Source organism: Cottoperca gobio, chromosome 13 (genome assembly GCF_900634415.1).
Source record: "Cottoperca gobio chromosome 13, fCotGob3.1, whole genome shotgun sequence".
Lineage (NCBI taxonomy): Eukaryota > Metazoa > Chordata > Actinopteri > Perciformes > Bovichtidae > Cottoperca > Cottoperca gobio.
In genome coordinates, this window is record NC_041367.1 from 13,984,650 (window position 1) to 14,010,144 (window position 25,495).

General features: G+C 39.5%; 1 protein-coding gene across 5 annotated transcripts in view; it reads left to right on the top strand.

Moving 5' to 3' along the window:
- Positions 1-1,105: 1,105 nt before the first annotated feature.
- ncam1b (neural cell adhesion molecule 1b) overlaps positions 1,106-25,495 on the top strand; it is a 65,931-nt gene continuing 41,541 nt past the window's right edge. For all 5 annotated transcript variants that reach the window (XM_029445999.1, XM_029446004.1, XM_029446001.1 and 2 more), the window contains exon 1: positions 1,106-1,362. In XM_029445999.1, coding sequence (XP_029301859.1) covers positions 1,311-1,362 — 52 coding nt within the window. In that variant the 5' untranslated portion in view covers positions 1,106-1,310. The remainder of the gene's footprint in view (positions 1,363-25,495) is intronic.

Here is a 25,495-nt window from a genome sequence, read left to right on the forward strand (position 1 = left end):
CTATATCTATTATTACAATATACAAAATCTAAGACGATATCTAGTCTTTTTCTAAAGCTTTATATAACAATTATACACTATTAATAAGAACAAAGTTTGGGTTGCAAGATTGTAAAACAAATTCCTGTTGTTTTTTTAATCCTTTTTATTAGTTAATATTCCATTTATATATATATATATATATATATATATATATATATATATATATATATATATATATAAATAAATACTTCAAAGATTCTGGTCAAGGATCCCTACAACCCCTTGAGATTTATTTCACAACCTGGCAATTACTGCTGCAACTCATTTTTATTATTGATTAATTAGACGATTTTTTTTTCTCGATTAATCGTTATATAATATCATCAATCACAATTTTAGGTGATTCGTCTGATCAATCCTGAATACTAAAAAAAGCAGCAAATCATCAAATCACAAGCTGGAACTGGAGAAAGTTTGCCATTTAAGTTTAGCAAATTGCTTATAACAACTGATTTATTGTAGAAATTAATCAATTAGCAAAATAATTGCCAAATACATCAATTATTATGGTAATTAATTACAACTCGTATTATTACTTTACATGTAATTTTGATGCACTAATTGTGTATATACTCATTGGGAAACCACAATTTTAGCCTAGCCCAATGGATTTATTTTACTTTATGTGGTGGTGACAACATAATAAATTATTAAAAATTCACAGAAAACATGAAATTGTAAAAAAAAAATGTTTAGCTTGAAAGTTAATTATTTTTAATATCTTTTAATTATTATTATTATTATATTATTATTATTATTATTATTTATATTATACTTATTTATATTATTATTATTATTATTATTATGGTTGTTGTTGTTATTATTAGTATATTCTCTTTAGTGTATTTTTAAACGGATATTATAACAATAGTCCTAAGTATTATTTGAACTAAAGCCTACTTTTGTTATAATTTTTATTTTTATTATAATTATTGCAGGGGGTTTCCTCATGACACTGGTTTCCTTTCAGATCCGCGCACTATTTAACAGGATGTCCTTTAGTCCGCGGATTTATCCACGTGTGTGAGAAGGCTCTGCTTGTCAGTCAGACTTTGAACAGTGCACTGGCGCTCATCACTGCTAATCTCCGGCCGCTGCTTGTCACCATCAACGACGCTGCTGCTGACAGTTATCACCGACCTGCTTTAGAAATATAGATTAGAATGAACAGTTTCTGAGATAAAGCAGGAAACCCAAGGGCAGCACGGTAGGGACCGAGCAGAGATTAAACGTTAGCTACGCCGTTTAACGTTTACTCGGGAGTTGCGATGGTCCAGATAAGGGATATTTTCCTAGCTTTGCTTCTTGTAGGATGTACAGGTAAGAACATCTCACATTTAGCACTTAAACTAGAAATGTTTATGTTTATGTTTTGCTCTGAATACATCGCCACCCTTTTATAGTGTGCAGGACGGCAGGCATCCACTTGCCTCCTCGTCTTCCTCCCCCCCGGCCCCCCTGCCTCCCTCCGCCCGCAGGCGCTCTGTTTAGCAGGTGCAACGGTAACGGTACTGCGCCTGCTGCTAATTAACTCACTGGCGAGCAGGGTGGTGTGTTTTTTAAGTAAAGACAGCTTGCTGCTAATGTGTTAGGGTGCCATTTTCTCTGGAGGCAAAACACAGTGGGCTACATAACGCATAGTCTTTGCGTGACCAGCCTGTACGCTGACTTAGCGTTATTGTGCATTAAATAAAACATTAATGCTCCTGTAGGACAGGGTTTAACATTGTATTAGCATGAACTTGAGCATTGTGTGAATGGAAATGTGGCATGGGGATTTAAATGTTCTCCCATATGTGATCGTGCTGTCGGCCGTTGGTCTCAGTTTGGATGGGACGTGTTTGTTGTTGATGGGGTGTGATGCTGGGCTCCTTGCATTTGTAAACGAACACACACACACACACACACACACACACACACACACACACACACACACACACACACACACATATACATCTACATATATATATATATATATATATATATATATACACACACCACACACACACACACCACACACACACACACACACAGCCTTGTGGGTTGAGTCACGTTCTCTTAGTTAAAGGTACATTGTATATAACACATGGCATTTTGAAGTGCAGTGCGATGGTATTTAAAGGAGGGGTTATTAACAATGGATGCTCACTTGCATAAAGTACATGAAGGGACAATGTGGGTTTATTTGGTCTCTGGCACTGCTGCATAGCAAGCACAACTTCTACTCTGAATCATCTGTTATGTAATCTGATGCCATGATAAAGGCTTTGAAATTAGATCCTCTAAATTGGTAAAAATGTGTCGTTATGTAAGTTTAAACGAGGGAGTTTTGTGACAAATTACATTTTTAATAGCCTTTCCACAGCATTTTTTAAAATTAAAATCAGTAATTTGACATGTGAGGAGATTATGGTTGGAGTAGTACTCTCAGCTACACTCAGGCTCAGGGTAATCGTGGGATAGCCTTTTAATCCTTTATGTACAATCCAATATGTGCAAGGGTGTTCCTCAGGCAGGAGAGGAAAACGCACAGGGAGTGGAGCCCTATCTGCATTGTAATGATAATGCGATTTCTCTTGGGTTTATGGGAACATTTGATGAAGAATGTCAATTTGCAAGACTCTTATGATGAAATTCAGGCTCCTCTTGTGCCATAATATAATTTAAGCCTATTGTAATGTATTCGCCACGTTATTTTGTTATGTATCTACCACCAATTACACATAGAAATGATAGGAAACCTGTTAAAATTATTGAAGCATTAGATGATCTCTGAAAATTCTCTATTTCTGTTTGAGAGAGAACATCTCTTTCAATTTTTGCATAAATTGTAATCTTGTCAGAACATCTGAAGCTTTAGGAATTGTGCCTGAGAGGTTGTCCACTAGATATACTCCAAGTGAGTGATCTTAATGTTACAGTTATTATAATGTAGCCATCAGTACTGGATGTTTGAGGTGGATATTGATGATTGCCAATACTATATGTTACATAAACAGCATTACAACCTTTTTAGGATCCCTTATTTTATCTATTTTTCCTCAAGAATTGTGACCCAGTGTCTGCTGAATGAGACATTTTGTTTGTCCAACTTGACAGACTTGGACAAACAATGTAATGGTGACACAGTTTCTAAATGCCCATACACATCCCTTTGGCATTTCTGTGCTGCAGTTTCTTGTTACTCCTCTGCAATACCCTCATTTTGGTTGATATATCAGCCTAGCCAACTTATCCGTTTATCTCCATTGTACTACGTAATTAGTAAAGGGAATTTGGGGTTTGGTTTTGGTTTGAATCCTTTTATGATATCTAGACAAGCATTACTTTAAATGTGCAATTTCATATAATCGAAAGTGGACAACAGTTAACTAGGGATGTTACAATACCAGAAATTTGGTAGTCAATATCAATACCAGTGATTCTCGTTACCAATTCAATAAACAAGAAAATAATAAATCCTATATACTTCAACATATACTCCTTTTATTACCGTGTAAATGCTGGTGCAACTTTATGAAACCTTGCTCCACAGCTAACGTTAACTAGCTCTCCTGCCGATTTCGACAAGGATTTATCTTTTGCCAAGTAACGGGGAAAAAAGTTCTCTTGGAGGCGTCGATAGTGAGTTTACTGCGTCCCGAACACATTTTCTATCGTCAACGAGATGCCGTTAGTCTCGAGCTCTTACAGCGGTACCTGTGGTACTGTAGAAAAATCAGAAGTTTGGCATCAACTTGGTAACAATATATCGGTTCTCGTGACATCCCTAGACTTAAACACGATACAGTTATGTTGAATATGGATGTAACAAAGATAGGACTGCATGATTCTGACCTTTTCAAAAGACTGATCACTTTCTCACTCATGCACCATCACTAAACTAAGAATAAAATGTTTGTTCTGTATTCCTTTACTGAATCTACTTTTGCACAAATGTCAGAACGAGCACTTTTATAAATGTCACTTCTGAAGTTGAATACAAATCAAAGAAAATTGAAAAAAAATGTATTAGATGATTGTATAGGAGGGATTAACCGTCTTTCTCTTCCCTTTCCTCTCTGCCGGCTACTTGCTCAATGGGCCTGTTGGTCCTCTAGACATAATTATTAATTGATCCTCTTCAAACTGATACTGGAATATGGAAGAATTTCAAGACTGCATTTCTGACAGAAAATGAAACCTAGCCTCCAGAAATCAAAGTGAGAGAAGTGAAACAAAACTGGGCGAGATAAGAGATGTGTTCCCAATGTCTTCAACCTTTTTGGATATGAATGAAAGGCAATCTTCATCTCACCATATAGCTCTCTTGTCAACAGCTAAGTTCGGCCCTCTAGTACAGTAGGCTTGTGTTATATCATCAGTCAGATCATGTGGGAATGATGACGTAGCTTCATGCTGCTCCATTTACAAAGCAAGATGGGAAGCATGGCTGACTGCAGGCCGACTTACAAAAGCTCAAGACCCCTTCACGTCTGACTTAGCTTCATTTCATAAGGATGGAAATCAACAGTGCCAAAAGCAAAGGCTGCTAGTCCAGCAGCTCTTACTTGATAAAGTGATTATTTCAGAACAGTGCGTGCACATTGTGTACTGCCAGCAGTGTTTCCCATACTTTGAAATTTATTTAAGAAGTCCACAAAAAACTAGATTTTCCTTGCCCCAAAAAAGACACAGCAAAGTGTTGTTTATCTCTCTTCAGTTGCTGCATGACCACAGCAAATTAGTTTACTATTACAAAACCGATTGAGGGCAGAAACCTTCAGTTTGTCCCTTACCTAATGATGAGACTCATAATATCTTGGCTTAACATGGTCATACCTTGCAGAAAGGCCGCAGTTGGACAACCTTTGACAACTGGCAGCAATTCCCAAATGTAGGGATACCCTGAATGACCCCTGACCATTCACTGCCGTCCTATTTCGTTGAGCATGCAGATTTTCGGAAATTGCTAGCAAGGCGTGTTATTCTGATGGACTGGAAGAGTCTTCTTCCCCCTCTCATACCAATTGGATAAAGAATGCCATGTGCTTTGTAAAATTAGAAAGAATTACACACTCTGCTCGCGGCTCTAATGTTACATTTTCTAAAATTTGGATACCCTTTTTAGAGCATGTCAGTCCCCTCCAGCTGGATTGGCTGTACGGCCCCCTGCACTGCACTAACCTTCTGCAACGCCTGGATTTTTCTTATGATAGTATTTCATCCTATGTCAAAGTAGTGTCTCCATAATATATTGTATATTGCATGTATTTTTCTGGCCTGTTTGTTATTGTTTTCATACATCCAAGTGTTTTTGTATTGTATTGTTGTTGTTTTTGATGTTGTAAATCCCACAACTATCGGCCGGTATGGCTCATTAACGTTTGCCAATCAGTGTATGAAGCAAAAAACTTCTCTACCCAAATGTATTCCATTTACAATTATATAAAACAGAGAAAATAATCAAATGCTCACTTTTGAAAAGCTGAAGCCAATCATTTATTTTCCCTTAATGAATTGCTCAAACAATTCTTTTTTTATCAACAATATTGCCAGAAAAAAATTCTGTCAGTCAGTTTATCCTTTTAACACTACATATGATCATGGCTTGGTACTTCGTTAGACCGGCAATGCAAAACACAATTAAGCATTTGCTTAAAACCATCATGTAGAGCAATTTTGTTTTGTTAGTGGGAACCATTAGTAATTGCTTATGAACCAAAGCAGCAATAGTGATTGGACTGTCATGTGCATCTGCAGACATTGCTTAACATGCCGTCCACTTCAAGAGTCAAGCAGCACTCTGTAAAATCATATTAAAGTCAGACACAGATGTTTGGAGAAAAGTCCATTTGGGAAATCCAGCCAAAGCAGGTGAAGAGCTTACTCTTTTCACCTCCATTATCTGTGATTTTAGTTATGTCTTATCAAATAACTGAACCTGCCAAGAACAGAGTGTCTGCTGACAGGCCGCTGCAGAGCTTTAGAGGATTCTTATTGAACAAGAATATATTTCAGAATGGAAGTGATGATGGAAAAACACAACTACTGGATTAGTAACCCTTTCTAGGAAACAATTGTCCGTCATGAATGTTTTAGGTATTCTATCTATTAAGTCTTAGTTATCATAATTGTGAAACAGTCGATGAAATACCCATTTCCTACAAATCAGACTTCAGACTGTAGTTTTAAAGCTCCCATATCTCTTGTACATCTTTTTTTTATTCTCATAGATGCAAAGGTTTTTTACCCAGTATTAGGAAGGGGAGGCACGAGAGAGACTGTGGTTTTGTTCAAGCCAGGACAACTTGACTACTAATGATGGGGAGTGGATCAGACAGATCCAGGTCCGAGAGAGTTGAGAGGAGCTGCATTGCCCTAGGACGCTAAAAGGATGACATTACGCATGCACGTGACCTTTTGAAGCACTGTGGAGGGGAACATAAACATCCTTTCCTAAGGGTTTGCTCACAGATGAGGCACAGACTGTGAGGCTTTCAGTGATTAGCTTTTGTGGTGGTAGCATCTTTCCTGTGAGGTTTGAGTTATTATATTATTAATCGGGTTTAATTTAAAGATTAAACGCAGCACATGAGGCCTGGGAGATGAGCTTGTAGTGTATCTTGTTACTGTATGCCAGTATTGAACACCAGCTTCAGAGTCATTGCTTTTTAGCTTAAGATTGCAATCATACAGTACTAACTTCATACTATAGTATGTCTGCTTCTCTCAAAAGTGGAAACCTATTAAGATCTCAGAGCTATCAGGAAATTAGAACAGTGTGTCCTTGTCATTCATCAAATAAAAAAGAAGAAGAAAGAGGCCAGCACTGTGAATACAGGATCCCTGCAGACATGTAACCCTAGATTGGCAAACCTTTAGGCATTATGTGGCCTCTCTCCACTCTGAAGCAATTGCTCTGTGGGACAAAAGAAGCCTCTGACACTGATTTTCAGACTTAAACAAAGTTTTTGTAAACTATCTTATAACTGCTAGGTATAATTGTCTGTTTGTTCAGGCTACCATCTCTTCTTGGCAAGAGGAGAAGACAACTTTGAGCCATTTCAAAGGGGCTATTTACTTTTTGATTCTCAGACCGATCACCTTCAGCTATGTAAATGCTTGGTGCACTTGGCAAATAAAGTCACACTAATTTTTCCTTTTGCTTAAGGCCCTGTCACACATCCATATGGCAGAAATGTATGCTGGCGTATACGAAATATCGGCAATACGTTGATATAAATTAAGGGTAAGTTGTGATCGTTCGCAGGACGCAGACGATACACCGAACACGGCAGACATACGGCCCTGTCACACAGTTCCGTATGGCAGAAACATATGCCAGTCCAATTACGTCTAACTTTTCCACAGCAGTGTTGTAGCTGACGTATACATAACAAATTATTATACGCATGTCAAACCTATTGATAGCGTATCACTTACTTATACAAAACGTATCAGAGCGTCTGGCCAACGGAGCTGGAAAAGTGCCATTTGGTTCATGTCATGCTGATGCTGGAGAACGGCTAAAATGTATTCTTGTTGCAGCTTCTCAGCATCCTCCATGCTCTCTGATGATAGTTGATGTACTCATCAAGACGTGCTGTGAAGAAGTGAGGGTGAGCTACTCACAGGGACCCTATATACTATATTCAAACCCCAATAAGCTCCCAAATTGCTAGCTGAACGCTAGCTGTACTGTAGAAACACGTTTAATAAGTTACTAAGGGATAAGCTTAACATAGGTTACGAATAGGTTATCCACTCGTTATCAATAAATTGGCTCTAGGGTTCAGTCAGCCGACATAGCCTATATCTAACGTATTCACGTAGGTATTTACGTACTATATTTACGTAGGTAAGTATTCACGAAGGCATTCCGTATTAACGTATGTCTAACATAACGTAACTTATGTGTAATGTCTGCATGACTTATGAAGCACACGTTGGGTACATTTTGAACATGCTCAAAACATCAGCGTTCAACAACGCACCCCAGCGTAACACCGCATGCTCTTAACAAATACTACTTATGCCTTAACTTATATCAACGTACACCAGCGTGTTGCCGATATTTTGTATACGCCATGTTTGTATATGTTATGCATTCATTGGGTATTCGTCTGATACATTTTGTATAAGTAAGTGATACGCTATCAATAGGTTAGACCAGTGATTTTCAACCACTGTGCCGTGAGAGATCGTCAGGTGTGCCGTGAGAGATCGTCAGGTGTGCCGTGAGAGATCGTCAGGTGTGCCGTGAGAGATCGTCAGGTGTGCCGTGAGAGATCGTCAGGTGTGCCGTGGGAAATTATCCAACTTTTTAAAATCTGGCTGAAACTTATTTTCATTTTAATTTTTCTCCGACAGCATACATATATATTCCTCCAACGGAACCCCACGCCCCCTGAAATTCAAATTTTTCGTTTTGTTCTTGCCTTGCGCATTCACATTCCCTCCTCCCGCACACACCTACAGAGCGGAGGAAAGGAGAGGAGTGAACTACGCACCAGCACCCCTCTTCCTGGCTCCCTTTCTGCCTTTCCATGTCTTTTTTTTGAGTGTGAGAGAAGCAGGGAAAAACAGGACTCCTGTGACACAAACTAAGGGCAAGTCCAAACCAAGGTTTGAGTTTTCTAAACATTTGATCTATATGTCACACCTGTAATTTTGGTTTGGATAGTAATCACTGCCTTGTCTGTGGCCAGTGTGGCCCCTAAAGGAGGAAACATGTTAACGATCATTTCACTATCCATGCTGGAAGAAACTGTCGTAATTTACAAGAGATACAGATGACTCTTGTCAACCTAAACCCCTGAAAGCAAGCTTTACAGTATGTCGCATTTTAAGAAAATGAGTGCATATCTCATCTTGCCGTAATAAAGCAATATGCTTTTGGCTAGGATTTAGCTCTCAACTTATTTTATGGAGTGTGAAGGGATGCAGTGTGTGTGTCTTCTCATGCATCCATGCACATCATGGTGCATTCATTATTAAAACACTATAGGGTGCATCACCATGCACGGAGCAGGGGAAATTCAGATTGCTATGCCCCAGGCTTTCTTTTTATTCAGTCACCATAGTGTGTCACCCTCTCCTCTAATGTTATACCCCTCTACTGGCTTAGTCATTGCCTGGCAACTTGGAGATACCTCTGTTATACACAAAGTCATGATATGCATTAATTGTATTATGAGGGAAAAATCCATCATTAAAGGAGTGAAGTGACACTCATTCAGGAGAAAAAACAGTTATTTTAATTTTCTAATTGGATCCCTGTGAGGTTTCTTATCAATTCAACGTGCAGGATCCACTTGGAAAGGATGTCCGTGATTCACACGGATAGAATAATTCTGCAGGCAAGTCTAGCCTAACTGTCCCCTGTATATTTTGACCCCTGTAACTATTTTACACGTGAGACGTTTTGTCTGAAGCATAGCAGTGCAAAGCAGTTAAGCAGATATTTGAAATCATAGATTACCCTCACACTTTCAATCAAATTGCTAACTCTTTATTCAAAGGCTCTTTATTTATAGAAATGTTTGCCTACTTAGTAAACATGATATATGATAATCACTTTTTTTTAAATAAATGTATTATATCCTACAGCAGGGGTCACCAACCTTCTAGAGACTGAGAGCTACCTGAAGGGTAGAGAGTGATACGAAGGGCAAATTATTTTATATAATCTTCCGGAATAATATCAATTTGCTTGGTTAACCTCATGCCATTTTTAGAATGGGCAACTCATTGGCTCCCTGCGGGCGACCAGGCACTCACAGGCATCGTGTTAGCTGCCCCTGTCCTACAGCCACCGAGATCAGTGTCGCATTATTCTGAAGCTAATCATATTTCTTTTGTATATGTCAATGTTTTAGGATTTTCGGACGACTAGAAGGAAAAGAAACATTTTGAAAGTGGAAGGGAATTACATAATTTAATCCTCATTTGTGCAGAGTAATCTAAAATGATGTAACAAAGATATGATTAAACCTACATGGCAGCATGACACCTATTTTTTTAATTTGTAGCATTTGTAGCTCCTGTAAATGCAAGTGCGTGGATTATTGTTAACTGTTTCCAAAGTATATTGAATATGAAATATTTGTAAAGCTCTTTAATATAATACATTTTATTTATATATAATTTATTCTGAGCCAACAATCCTTATAATTTGCTTTTTTTTTTTTATTTTATTGAACATTATACCAGGGTGATAATTTTGACACAGTGCTATCTGAGATCTTAACATCCACTTCTTTCTTTTTATCTTGACAGCACATGCATGCCTGCCAATTGCTTTTCATTCACAGACACTCCAACCTATCAGATATAACCACTAAATCTTGGGTGTGGAATGAATTTATAGAGACTATAAAGGGTCATTTTAAGGTGTTTTCATTGAGGGCACTGAATTGCTAACATTAACAGGCAATATTATCGAGAGTTGAACGGAGCACTTAGCAGAATTCCTGAACCCATCGGACAGGAGGTGGAAGATTGGAGGGGATTAGAGTCCATCTCTGAGTCAGAGGTCACTCGAGTACTACAGTGGTAGAGAGCTGGCGGTGGCTCAGATTTGTTCAGAAATGCTGCAGGCTGTTCGGATATTGTTTGGCTTGGTAGGATCCTTGGACCGGTACACCACCACATCCCCATTACTGGGGTGTTTTCCTACAACAGTGTAAGGGCGTGTGTCCATATACCGTGTTTCTCTGGCAGCTTTTAACCTTGTGACAGATTGAGGGGTCATGAGGATTTGCTATTCCAGTGTCTGGAAAGGCTTAAACCTGTTTCATGCATCGAGCCGTGCACCTCCAAAGATTTTATAACAACCTAGACAGGGCGGCACAGGCCGTGTTGCAATGTTCTTGGAGCTGCTCTAAACGCAATAAGTATGAACAACAAGGTGTTCATGTGGTCCATGTACGACGCCCGTATCTGGTATTGGAGTGGATGCTCCAGATAATGAAGACATTTTAAGAGGAAATATTAAAGTTAAAAATATATAGTGATCAACAGGGAGGACAGACGCTACATCATTGATGTAGCTTTTCCTGGACAGATGATTACTGCATCTGACGACTCCATAACTTGGACTTTTCTTTCCCGCTGACCTTATTTGCACAGGAAGATTAGAAAAAAAACGCTCCTGGGGCAGGGTAGAGTGTTTGTGTTATTACTTTCACTGTTAGAAGGGGGAGACAAAAGTTCCTTACTGTAGGTTTAAACACAGGATGTGAATACATAAAGGTTGGATTTCAAGCTCAGTGTATCTTGGTCAACCCAAGACTTTTATTGTTTTACTTAAAAGGAGCAGACTGAAAATACAATATCCAAACAAACTTGGTATGTTATGCAGTTCCATCTTTTTTAAATAAACTTTTCCTTGTGTACACTGTATGTTTGGCATCTTGTCGGCCATGGTCTGTTTTACCATGTCTCTCACACTCCTCCCTGAAGGATCTCCTCTCAGTATGACTCCTTGACTTCCACTGCCTGAAAGCCGTCTTGCTCTCTTTGCCAGCAAAAGCCGGATGTGTCATGGACCCCATTGTGCATCTTTTCCATGGATGTCATAGAGTGCAAAGGCAGATGACAGGCCCTGTAAAGCAAATGAAACTATCTCACATCACAAGTCATAGTGGCCAGGCCAATGTAGTTAGACAGGGTATCCATGCACCCTTAAAATGTTTAAAAATGGTGGCACACCATCTGGAAGAACCACCAACAAGAACTACTGCTATCCAAAGATGATAACCTTCATTGTTGTATTTAGTGTCTTTAAATACTACCTAATATTTACTCATCATTCCAAAGCTGCAATTTTCAGCACTTCAAGTAAATTCATGTTTATGGTTGTGGTCAAATTGCTCACAATGCAGTAAATTCCCTTCCACAGTCTTTTTCAAGCTAAAGACATTTTGAAGCCTATGGAGGTTTTATGACGAATGAAACACACATTTTGTAAAGCATTACTTACATTCTTCATGAATACTAACTATTATTAGAAACAGTGCATTTTGGTCAACAAAAGAAATATGCGACTGCACTGTATGTATGCTGTTGGCAGACCATGATCATCCACTTTATTCTCAATGGCATACTGGCGATTTGTATACCTACTCCCACTGGAGATTCCTTCACAACAACCACCATTAGTGGGGAAAGGGGATTTGCCTGTGAAGGGCTGTTCTCTGCCTTATGACAGCACATGGCTGCTTTCTCTGCCCGAGTGCTACAGTAACATGCAGCTAAAACACATTTTGACTGAACAGGGTCAGGGCGTTGTTTCACCAGCGGATATAAGGCACAATGCTGGAGCATTAAGGATGTTTGACATCAGCTATTGTGGCATTCATATCATTCGTCAGTTTTACAGCGCCATATTGGAAAATATGTTCCCACAGGGTTTCTGGTATGTCGATATCATGGAGAAGTCAGATAAATAAGCATCCACCCATGTCATTTAGAATGAAAGGTAGAATGAGGATTTGTTTGTTGCAGTTTATAAACACAACATTCAAAGTAGGCCCTTCCTCCCCGGCTCAACGACACTAGCCAACGAGTTTAGCAATCTTCTTTATAGCTAGCTAATGGGCATAGAATTTGTGTCAGCCTGGGGGGGAGAAGAGGCCGAGGAGTAACAGCTGGAGGCAGACGCAGAGCGAGGGGCAGAGAAACGCCCAGAAATGTCGCGAACACAGCAAAAGACAAAGAAGAGAGAAAATACAGACAGGGGGCAGGATCTCTGCAGGTACTGACACCACCACACACTTGTAGTGGGTCATAAATTAGGATTTGAGAGGGATTTGTTTTTCTTCTTTTTTTTCTATAATTTATTGTTTGTTTTTTGGAAAATCCAACTCCTTGTGCCTTTTTTAATTATTCAAGATTGTTTATTGTATTCCTGCCCCCAAGTCATTTGCTCTATATTTGTCTCTAATTTATTCTCTAGTAAAACCACTGGCTTTTTAAAATAAATGCTAAATAAATGTAAATAAAAAGTAAATGTTCTCTATGTTGCCTGTCTATGGAGACAGAACAAGTCAAACACCTTTGGAAGTGTCCTCATGATATAAATGACTGTTTTGGTATTGATGTGTATTCACGAACAAGGGCATAAGACCACTCATTTAACATAACAGATTGGGCTTTGCAAAATAAGTTGTACTGCAGTTTCCACAGTATCTGTCCAAATCAAGTGATCTGTAGTGCAACATATGCAACCCTGTTTTCAAGCAAATTTTGTCGTAGAACTTAATTCGAAAATTAGCTTGGAGGAATGCACATTTAAAATTCCTTTGCAACATGAGACATTGTGATTGGGGTGCTCCATCTTGGAGCTGGTGTTTTGCCTGAGGTTCTTGATATGTATTCACTGATGGGGTAACATGTTTCCCCACAACGCTAGCAAGCTGTGGGCTGAGGCAACTATGGTTAGTTTGCTGGTGTCTCAAAGAGATGTTGTTTAAATAACCAGAGGAGAGTTGCTACCCTAATCAAGTGGCAAGAGCATTGCGGTGAAACACCTCATGCTGTGTTTATTCGCACTGAATAATTGGGCTAAGATCTTTTCAAATGAATCTGTCTACGTGCACCTTTTGATAGTCTGTGATAGTCTGTTGTAGTGTGTTAGACATGAAATCAGAGGAGCAATGAAATTATTTGTTTTCACAGAATCTCTTTTGAGATTGCACATATCAGTCTCCTGAAAAATATGCCACTATGTGTAATCGGTTATGATTAAAATGTTGTTGACTAACTTGGCTTGGGTCTTGAGGAGTTTTAACATTTAGGCCTATTCAGAGACAACTAAACTGGATACACACTGCACTGCTATGTTCACAGCATTTGCATTACTGCTAACTTCATAACGTTACTCACCGTGACACACGCGGCGGGCATCCGGGCTTGCAAAAACCCTGACAGCGTATGCCGGGCAGACACACAGCTGACAACATCGCGGCATGCACTGGAGACTTAATGTTACTGGGAAAGTGGCTGCATGTTTCAGTGACGACGCATGCAACATCGTGGCATTCCTGGACAGGTGAACTGGGGATTCAGTTGCCTGTTTTGCGCATACACTGCAGCTGGCAATAAATGATGAATTTTACCTGTTTGTGCATCATTATCGTTGCAGCTGGGTGGGTTTCTATGCCCTTCAACCACAGCACCCCTGCATGCAAGGCACTTATGTTGTTGTTTAATGGTAAATTATCAGTAATGGTTGGCTTTTGGTCAGGAAAAACATTCTAAAATAGCAGCACTAGTAGCAACACATTCAGTATGTGTTTATTATATGTTTTTAATATTCCTATGTAGGCGTTGTGTATACTGTCCACTATTGTGGTATCCAGCTGTTGCTTTTGGTATCACCTCTTTTAAACTGATGTTTTAGGCCTTGTGCACAGATGATGCATGTACATAAATGCAAACTTCCGCCTAATGCATACCCCCACTGGGTTCATTCTCCAAGTTTAAATAAAGGATGACTTGAACTAAAGCGACTTTCTCATCTGACTTAAATTTCTCACTGCTGATTTTCCCAGGTTTTTCTGCTCTGACAAATTTATTCCAGTAGTGCAGCTCACAGGATTTGTAACAGAACATTCAAAGAGCTGCAGCTCAAACGTGCAGTGTATACTGCCTTGGCTCTACCTCGGACTAAACTGAATTAATTTTAAGGGCGGTGAATCTGTAGTAATCAGCTCTTCACTGGTTATAATCTGAAGGTCAAACAAATGAGGTTCATCATTAACCATCAAAAACAAATAATGGCACATGCAATACTTTTTTCAGATGGAGTAAGGTACATATGCATATCCATGTAAAACCTTATTTGGTGCTGTGAAGGTATAACACCTTAAAACCTTTGACGATAGATATGACCCACAAATCCATGTATGTCCAGTGGTAATTCAATTAATCCAGGCCACTTAGCTGAAGCTGTCACGTATTGAAAGTGATATTACATGTATAACGAGCAGGCATAAAATCAGAAAAAGGCATTACCCCACTCTAATTCATCACAACCCTGTTTTTAAGTGGCTAGATTAATAGCAATAGTCTTCTCCCGCTGTCGATGTCTCCGGAGAGTCTAGCCCTGAGGAATAGAGTAGTCAACTCTCTGGAGGTTAGCCCTGTCCCAGTGTCTATTTTTAAAGTCCAGTCTCTGATTGGCCAACAAGGTGTGTGCGCGTGTATGTGTGTGGAAGCTCATGTTGTGTCATAAGGTGCCTCTGTGCCATCTGTCGTCCTCAGTGGAGCCGTTGTGAAGACGAACCACACCTAGCCAGTCTGTCTCAGAGAATATAAAACACAACCTTGGGCTTTCCTTGCTCTTTTGTACTGACAGCTATATCAGGAACATGAGGGGAATACATGATCCAGCTTCCCAATTAGTGTTTTTCATGAAAACAAAAGCCCTTTTTTGTTTTTATTATTTCATGCTTATAACTCTGTGGTATGATCAATTGCATGGAATCTCAATGCTATATAGTTCATGAACAGAAACAACTGATATAACATGCTAACGGTAAACATGAACAGATTTGCTGAACAGGTTTTAGTGACAGGTTGTTCGTGAGTCATTGCTTGTCTAGTCAGAGCATGAATTTATTGTCTCACCAAAATGTGCGAAATGATGAATCACAACATTTGTGTTAGACTTGGCTGACTGAAAAATAAAACGAATACTTCTTACGGTTGACTTACTGTTACTTACCGGTGTTTCGTACATGATTTTGCCGCTGCTGCTACAGAATTTAAAGAAATGTCATGAAGTTGCAAGTACACAACTCTGCGTAGCTGTCGGCTCCACTGAACTCAAACGAATGGTTTTCCGCTCTCCCTCCACTTTGAGGATGGAGCGACAGGACGTCAATCACTGGCAAAGTCATGACAACCAAATAAACAGCCCCAGTACCGCATTTCCTCCTCAGGTAGTGACAAACAAGGCACTGAATAGGATTACGTTATCGGAGAACATGAAAAAAGGTACAGTTAACTAGCTAATGTGAAATTAGATAGATTATGCAGTTTAAATAAACATTTGCAATGCATTCTCTTTTTGATGTTTATTGCCAATTTATTAACTAAATAACTGTTTCAGAAACTTAATCTGCTTGTCTACTGACACTATAAATACAAACGGTGGTCTGACATCTCTGGTTTACATCACTGTCAGTGGAAATGTTGCTAAGCTAGGGAGCAAACAGGTAATTTACTGTATGAACCATAGACTGTATATAAAGATCTTTATATACAGATATTTTTGTTTGAAAAATCACGGTTATTGAAAGTTAAAGTTACATCATATCTGGACTTTCCTACACTATAAACAATTCCAGAGTCTGTGACTGTAACTTTACTGGCTTTAGTGGCTTAAAATAACTTAACACCAAACTCATCAGCATGATAACATTTCTTAAATGACAGAAACCATTTTTTGGGAACAATTTATTTGACATGCACTTAGACTTTAGTTTGGCCCATGTCCCATCCACTAACTTGAAGAGGGAGGGATTTATGACCTATACAGCAGCCAGCCACCAGGAGGCAATGAGTTGTTTTGACTCTTTTTGGCACGTTTAGGGAGCTGTCATGTCCTCCATCTATATAGTCTATAATATGACAAGTTCACCATGATGGGGAAACTGGCATCCAAGTATGATGAATGGGGATAGCTCTACCCTTTCTGAGCCATCTGGCGGCCATTGCCCTCACAGTGCCCATTTCCAGTGTGAACTGTGAGAGAGACTTCTGAACTATGAATAGGGCAAAACATTTAATAAGTAAAATTATAGATGGTTTGGTTTCTCTAAATTTCCCACCATTTTTGTCATCGTTTCTATTTGTAGGTGAAGACAGTCTGCCAGACAGTTTCCCTATGTCAGAGCCTGAAAGCTTTTCTTTTAAAAAAACATAATTAAGTCATCTCAGCCAGGTTGCAAACTTTGCATTTGTTCAAAGAGGCATTATGTATGAATAAATAGATGTCAATGAATATGTTCTAAAGTTTATCATTTTAGTTATATTTTTAATTGCCTATTGATATTTACTCCGGCAGCACGCACACACCACCCAGGTACAACAAAAGCCTTTCACTGCTTACCTTGACTGCCCTACTGCCTAATCCTCCTCAAGCTCCAGTGCAGCACATGGGATGTTTTTAAACCACCTGTGTTTTCTTTGAGTGCTAAGGTTTCTCTCTTCACAATCTGAAAACTCTAAATTGAAAACTTTAAATGGCCCAGTGGTTTGTGCATCTGATTGTGTTTGTTTGCACCCACATGATGTATTCCACAAGTGTCAATCTGAACTTTATTATTGATAGGCTCCACAGGTCATGACTGAACCGACAGAAGTTTGTCTAAAAAGCATGACTAGTGTTACACATCCTCCTCTCGCTCGTCAGAAGTGCCTTTAATTAGTCAGTAACTGGACAGATTTTGGAATAGCATGGCGTTGTTATTTAAGAATGCATTTGGCACGCTGTTATGGCTTAGCACAATTAGATGTGGCATGGATTAATGAGGGAGGGCCTTGACTAACACATACGCTACCAGAGTACAGAGAATGCCCTTGTCTAAATGACAAGAAAATGGTTTCATTAAACAAATCGGATATTCCTTAAGAGATGAGAATTTAGAGCAGGGGTGGGGAACCTTTTTCCTATCAAGGGCTATTTTTTTTTTTACAACATCCTTTGAGGGCCATACTAATTATTGAACTCATAACCTCTGCAAAAAATGTCACCTTTCTTTTCTGCTGTGCAAAAAAGCAACTTTTTTATCCATGTATCTTTCTATTTTATCAGAAATCCTTTATTAGTCCCACAACGGGGAAATGTATCTTGTCACAGCAAAAGAACATTAAGTAAAAAGGCAGTAAACAATAATTAAATAAAAAATAATAAAATAATATAAGTACCAAGTGGTTGATAGAAAATAAAGTGAATATTGTAAATGGCAGTGATAACTGCACAGCAGTGGTGGAGTAGTCTGTTCTTGGTGTGGTGGTCTACCTCTCTATCTTTCCATGTTTGTATGTTACGCTCTGCAGAGAGCTGCTTGTTGGGCCAAACTTTAAAATATTGCCGTCTAGTTTTTTTTGCTAGTGAATTTTCTTTGCGTTTTACATCGAGGGCCGGATCAAATGGTCTCACGGGCCGTAAACGGGCCCGGAGGCCGGAGGTTCCCCACCCCTGATTTAGAGCATGACCCTGAGAGCAAATACAACTACTACTCATGCAATCAACTACATAGGGATGTCAAGATACCAGAAATCTAGTCGACACCAATACCACTGACATTCCAAGATTCTCGATACCCAACTCTATACCACGGTAAAACAATAAATCCCTCGCTAATATCTATTTTGTTTTGCTTTGAAAACATCTCTTTTAAACAACTGTAGGCTATTTATTCAAGTTTTTTGACAAAAAATACATTTACAAGATTGCATTTGAACAAATCACAATAACATTATAATCTACACTCGCCCAATACACATTTTTACTGAATATAGCTTGAAAACATCCTAATTTAACTCAATGTTTTCCTCCCAGTAATGTTAGCTGTGAGCTCCTTTATTTAGACAAGCAGGACTGCCACTGGCTGCTAACAGTTAATCGCTAACATTAACTCTCCCTCCTCCTGCCAGTTACAACACAGATTAGTAGTTCACAATGTAGCATTATAGGGACACAATTGTCCCAAGGAAGGTCTCTGTCCGCTCCCAAACACATTTTCTATCTTTCCAAGTATGATGTCATTCTTGAGCCCTGATGGTACTACCGGATACTATGGTACCTGCGCTACTGTAGAAAAAGAGAGTACCGCCACATTTTCTGAATTTTGGCATCGACTTGGTACTGAAGTCTTAGATATTGTGACATCGCTATAACTACATACTATACCTAGATGTGATGTGGCACTGTTGCCTCACAGTAAACGGTGTAGAACTTTCATGTTCTCCCTGTGTTTGCATGGGTTTCCTTTGGGTGCTCTGGTTTCCAACCCTAAAGATGCACATGCACATTAGTTATCTTACTCCTGTTAGTGCCCCTGACCAAGGGTCAATAGCAAATGGGCTTCTCAGTGAAGTATAGATGACTCTTATGTCATGATCAAAGGGTTTTATTCTGATATGGTTAGCAGGGGGGCCGATTTTCTGGCAAGGAGATGCACTGCACGTACACATCAGAAAGATGAATTACACTTTAATGGCAGTTGTCTGGTTAGTTAGATAGTAAGAGATCACATGAATATAGATTATCTAAGAGGAGGAAACATTATGTAGCAAAAATCTTAATTCTTGATTAGCCTTATGTACCATTTGTATAATTAATATATAATTATGTCTTACTTCTTGCATCGAGGAAAGTTTAAATGTTCACCTAGATTAATGTTAAATCTCATGTTTGGTGAGTTGAATTGGTTTAGAAAGTAACTTTCTAAAGCACTTCTCAGACTGCAGGTAACAGGATTGCTGTTGTTGTTGTTGTTTCATGACCCGTCTGCTTCATGAAACCCTGAGCTGTAACACCAACCTACTCATTTTCAATGCTGCTTCATGTTCTGTATTAAGTCAGGAACACTGTGAAAAATTCAGTAAGCAGATGAACAGATCGAGGCTTTGATTTCAAACTTGGTCACACAGTTTTATATTAGATCTTTTCGTGGTCTTGGTTTTTTCTGTTCTGTTTGTATCATGCTAGCTGTGTTGTATGTGGGTATCTTTAAACTAGTGTTTGGCCGGTAAACCATTTAGTCAAATGGGAAATAACAGTTTAGCAGGCGGCTAAAACAAAGCCTGTTTGATGCCCAGCCACTGTTTTTTGCTTTATTTGATTGGATTATGGTTTGCAAAAGTATATAGTGGTCAGTGGGGACATAATATGAGGACAGGAAAAGACTAGCTGAGGCATCATCCTTTTGGCTACTGTGGTGGGTGACCCTTGTTTATTTACTGGCAAATGCACATTTTACTGCCATTTGATACTTGGCAGGTTTTAATATCAAACCCTGTTAGTATGGGAGGCGGGACATCAGTATGTGATTGACTGCTGGTGGGTGATGTCCAAATGCTCAGCTGCAGCCAACTGTTTCCATGCCAGCAAGGGAGAGGAGATGGCCATGGTGAACATTGTTCAACATTTCTCGGCTCATAGGATCGCTTCGGGTTTCTCCACCTGCTACCAACGTGTTATCGTTCTCAGCTCCGTAACCTTGACGGAGACACGCTCATGGCGGGGTTTTTTTCATTAGTGCTTTAATCCAATTACTGAGCGGTCTGTAATCTCTAATGGGTCTGCTGCATCGTCTTCCTCCATTCATAGACGCTTCAAGGAGTGGCTGCACACACTGTGTCATCCTACACAACATAATGAGTACTCAAGTGCTGCTCTGCCTCTCTGCCCTGCCACTGGCTCTGTCTGGCTGTATCTGAAATGGTGCATTCCCTCTTATTGATCCTCTTCCTGGTGGAGTCACAGGCAGGCTTATCCGGCTCGTCCCAGCTTGTCTGCCTTCTGAATGGACACACAGAGAGCTGTGTGCATGTGCCAGGCTTCGGAGCTCTGTGTAGTCCCAGGCAGCTTGTGGCTGAGTGGTCATTGTGGCTCCCTCCCTCCTGCCCTCCCTGTCCCCCTTTTTTTACCTCTTTTGTTGTTACAGGAATTATTAGGGATGCATGAAATTCTGCCCAGTTAGTACAGCATTAGTGTATTATATTCTGGCTAAACCTTAATAGCTTTCTCACTGGTAGCAAGAAGGCGGTTGCTTTGTGGACTTTTTCCTGGGAGTGTGTCGTGACTAGCGCGAACAGGGAAGCCACTGGAGAACTACTGTTATGATTAATCTGGAAGAAAGAGTGTTATTTTTGCGACAGTCTGTGGTGATTCATCCCGTTCGCAGCGATGTTAACATTTCAGTCATTGTTCATGCCACACAGACTCCCTATTCTTGTATGTGGTCTCCACACAACATTCAAGCCGAACATAAAAAAGTCTTTGCAATGTGCCCAGAATGCAGCCAAGACACTTTCCATCTCACTGATTATGTATGTCTTTTTTAGACATACTGACAGACTGCTCTCTCTCAGTCCTTGCACAGGTTGTACAGCTCTACTGGAGCCCTAAGCTGGACAAAAATCAAACTGGCATTTTTGACGTAATTATTATTTCCCAGAATCTCATGGCTGTTTCTGATGGGTGACGACACATATTTATCCTGCATTGTGGTAGTTTGTGTTCACATAAATGTCAGAATTATTTAATTAGCCACAATTAATCTTTTTCCTGTGATTTTCCGGAAGCTTTCTCTCACCTATATTTTAAGTGTGCCCGCCAGTGCAATGTCTGCATTTTCTAAATACTGACTCATTACAGGAGTACACAGCATGGCCTGATGGGCCTCAGACTCTCTGCTCTCCGTGTCCCTGGGCTTTTGTCATGTGGTGCACAGCTGAGGCAGATGCTGAGGGGCACTCGCACTAAATTGCCTGAATGAGGGCGAATTCTGTTTGCCGCTGAAGTAGAGTACACCGTAGCACCGTCACAGCTTATCTTCAGCAAAGAGAAGAAGAGGAGTGTAGCTCAGAGAGCGATGCACCCATTAGCGAGAGTTCATTTTTAAGTCATATTTTGGCTTCAGTTTGAGTCATGACGTTGGTTAAAAGATGTGCCGTGACAGTGTTTCCCATATACAGAATGTGATGCATATTAATGAGTTTAGTTTTTGAATAGGTTGATGATGTATCGATACATCAACCCACATGCAAAGTCTTTGCCGCAGCGGCCCGGGATTCAAATATGACCCGTGACGCTGTGCTGCATATCATCCCCTCTCTCTCCCCCTTTCCTAATCTTAAACTGTACTATCATTAAAGGCACAGAAGGCCAAAAGATAATTGCAAAATAATGTTCTGTAGATCGACTCTCAGGTCACACCTGTCCTTGTTGATGATATCAATAAAGTCTATTATTGTATTTAAAAGTCATATCTGATCTGAAAATAGCAATGTTGTCATGGATGTGTTTTGATGTAGGCTGCTTACATTGTATTAAATCCTTTCTTAGTAATGCATATCAAGCTGCAGTACACAATAAGAAACGGATCCTTTTGGCTTATGGCAAAGTGATAAAAGTGATATGACATCAAATATGATATGTTTATGATATGACAGTTCAATATCACAGCCAAACCCCCTTTAAACAGTCACTCTGCAACAACAGATAGGAGTCTGAATCATCTCCACTGTGGCAGCTCAGCTTCTGCTGCCTCGGACTCTTATACCAATGGGTGCTGCCCTATTACGCAACCCATAAATATGACCATTACGTTATCTGCTGACTGTGATTGCAGAATATCCAGAGATAAGTAATCATTTATAACGTATACAAAAGGATTTAAGTACATATGAATTACATTGTAAACCTCCTTAAGGGCTGTAGATTCCACGGAAAGAAGATTAGTGATTTAAGATTGAGTTTTTTACAATGGTAATTTGGACTGAAATAGATATTATTATAAACCAGGCAGTTTCTCTGCATGTGTGGTTCCTGTTGGGTTGGCACGTAACCAATTCTTTTAAACCTAATGCACAGAGATTTACTGTGAGCTGCTGGCCATCTCTTTTGCGGTCTTATCATGTTTTAGAAGGTAAAGCACGAATGAAATGCCCCAAGTGTCTAAAGCCTGGCAGATATTGATGCCTCTCTTTGGGGCTGTAAAAAGGGAAGCACCAGAAAAGGCCTCAAATTAATTGTTTGAAAATGTTTATCATCACATGGTTTAATGGAATACAGTCGTACACAAGCTTTTACTTCTACACAGTATGTGGATAACTGGTGCAGACGTCGGAGCATCATAACACCATTGGCCCAGCCTCTGAAGGCAATCATGGTGATCAGTTGAAGTTGTGCTCTGTGTTTTAACAACCTCTTCAACGTAAATAGTCACTCCTCCGAGGCTTCACTGCTGCGTCCAATCAGACAGCCATATGAGAGAGGGGGAGAGGGAGAGAGAGTGGGAGAGAGAGGTGATGTCAAAATAATGGGAGAAGGGAGCTGGGAAACACGTTTCCATAGCAACTGGTAGAAGTGAGTATGACTGTGGTTGAGAGGCATGAGCAGCAAGCAAACACTCACTTGTTCCTTAAAAGTAGTCCTGAATACAACCACTTTGGGAATGCATTGTCCCTTTAAGACTGGGCTCTCAGTGCCGTGTTTGTTCTAAATTTAATGCTTCCGAGTTAATTGCACAGAAATCTGTTTCTCGTTCATTGAGAACCAAAATGTGTTAGGGTTGCGTGTACCAAAACACTTTTTCTTTTTTAAATAAAAAGTTACATAGTATATTGTAATGTACATTTTATCATAATTTCACAAAAACAATAAGTTGTAACTATTTGAGTAGTTCAAGTTTGAATTAGATTTGTTTCAGAGTTTTGTGTTTGTGATAATAATTCAATGCGATAAATTGGTCAAAGAGGGTGAATTACTGGCAGCTTTTCTGAGCTAGAACGTGGGAAAAGAACATTGCGATATATTGTGAGTCAGTCTCTTGCATTACATTATGAACACACTGGCACCATTGCTGAGGCAGAGGCACTTCGGTCCTGCAGACAAGTGAACTCTGAAAATGATTTGCTTTCCGGGCAGTTTAGACGCTACCAGGCTGTTTGACATTGAAATAGTGGCATATTCATGTTCATGAATGGGTTCTTGAACTATGGGTTTGTGTGTATGTGTGAGTGTTAGTGTTGACACACACTTTTATATCCCTGCGGATCTGCAAAACTAGGTGAAACGGAAAGCTCTTTATACAGTGAATAAATACAGTGTAGATTTGATTCCTGCTACTGTAAATAATATATTTTTACTTTTTAAAGGTTATATTTACAAAAATATCGGAGATCATGTGTGCTGTATAACAAATCGGAGAAACTGAGCATACTGCCGTTACCTTGGGCACAATATTAATATTAATGTAAAAATATTGTTTTAGTATTGTTTCACAAGTTCCTCAGTGATTCTTTTTTTTTTCCCCTTTCAGTCGAAGGACAGATCAGAGTCTTTCATTTATTTTAGATTACAGATAGTTAAGCTAAGGTTTATAAGTGTGTGTGTGCGTGTGTGTGTTTTACACTGGCAGAATATATAATGAGCATAATCCCACACGGCAAGTGAAGCGAGTCCCGGCTTGGGTCGAGGCTTACTACAACAGTCTCTAGCACCCGAGGTGTTGTTCTAAGATAACTACGGAGGCTGGAGGAAAGAGGCCAAGCTCTGCATGAATTCTCATTCATAGAGTGTCCTTGCTCTTCATATCTTATCAGTCACTTCCAACATAACCGTGGAAAGTCTGTGTTTTCCCCAAGGGAACTTAAATTTAAGATACAACCAGTGCTATAAAAGGATGGGTTCGGGCTATTTAAGGATCTCCAACTGCAACCACTGATTACTTTCGCCCAACGACATCAATGGACATCATTTACATTCATTAAAAAACCCGCTTCCACCAGCATCACTAAACAGACAGACAGAAACACACCCATTCACGTGCAGGCACATGTGTGTGCCGTGGTATTATGTGCTCACGACTGTACTGAAAAGCTCATGAATATAACCGTTGAATAGAAATAGTTTGAATTGGGGAAGGATGCAGTCATTTCTGGTCCAAATCTACATTTACACTTAATAAGTGGCACCAAATATTTAGCATTTTGCTGCATCGTGTTGTGTGCAGCATTAAGAAGCAGTAGAGAAATATACTATCTCACTGATAATATGCTCCCACTAATGATATAGTATTTCTACTCCATGTTATATATTTAATGAGATTTCTATTAAGACTACAAACACTAAGGTTTCTGTGATGACCTACAGAGACATGAATTATTGACACTGCAAGCTGTCTCCTATAGTCACAATCAGCCAGCATCCAAATATGACATTGCCCACAGCTACAGTAAACATCACATCACAAATGAACCGCTAATGTCAAAGCCACTGTTGCTGTGTTGCATTCAAATCCGCCTTGTGCTTTCCTGTTTGGACGCAGGGAAATAGTTGCTAATGTTTTCTTGGTATTTGTTTCGGTATTTTGGTAAAAATGTAGGCAGACCATCATTCTCTGCTCGTATGTCATCTGAGATTTAATTTAGACAGATTGACATTCTTCATTTGTTTGTTGGCAGCTGATGTTTGAGGCTCCAACCATATTGTGCAGCCATAATTGGCAATGTTTCTGAAAGCAGAGATTGTTAAATGTAATTCTCCTTCTTGTTTTTTTCAGTATGCATTTCCCCTTCAGTCTTAAGAATGAAGTTATTGAGGGGTAATGGAATCCAAAGCTACTCTGAAGTAGAGCCATACCTCAACTTTGAATGTCTCCTGGCGTCAGTTTGTCGATATAAAATGTCTCTGAAATTCTCCTTTTGCAACTTCACACTCCTGGTT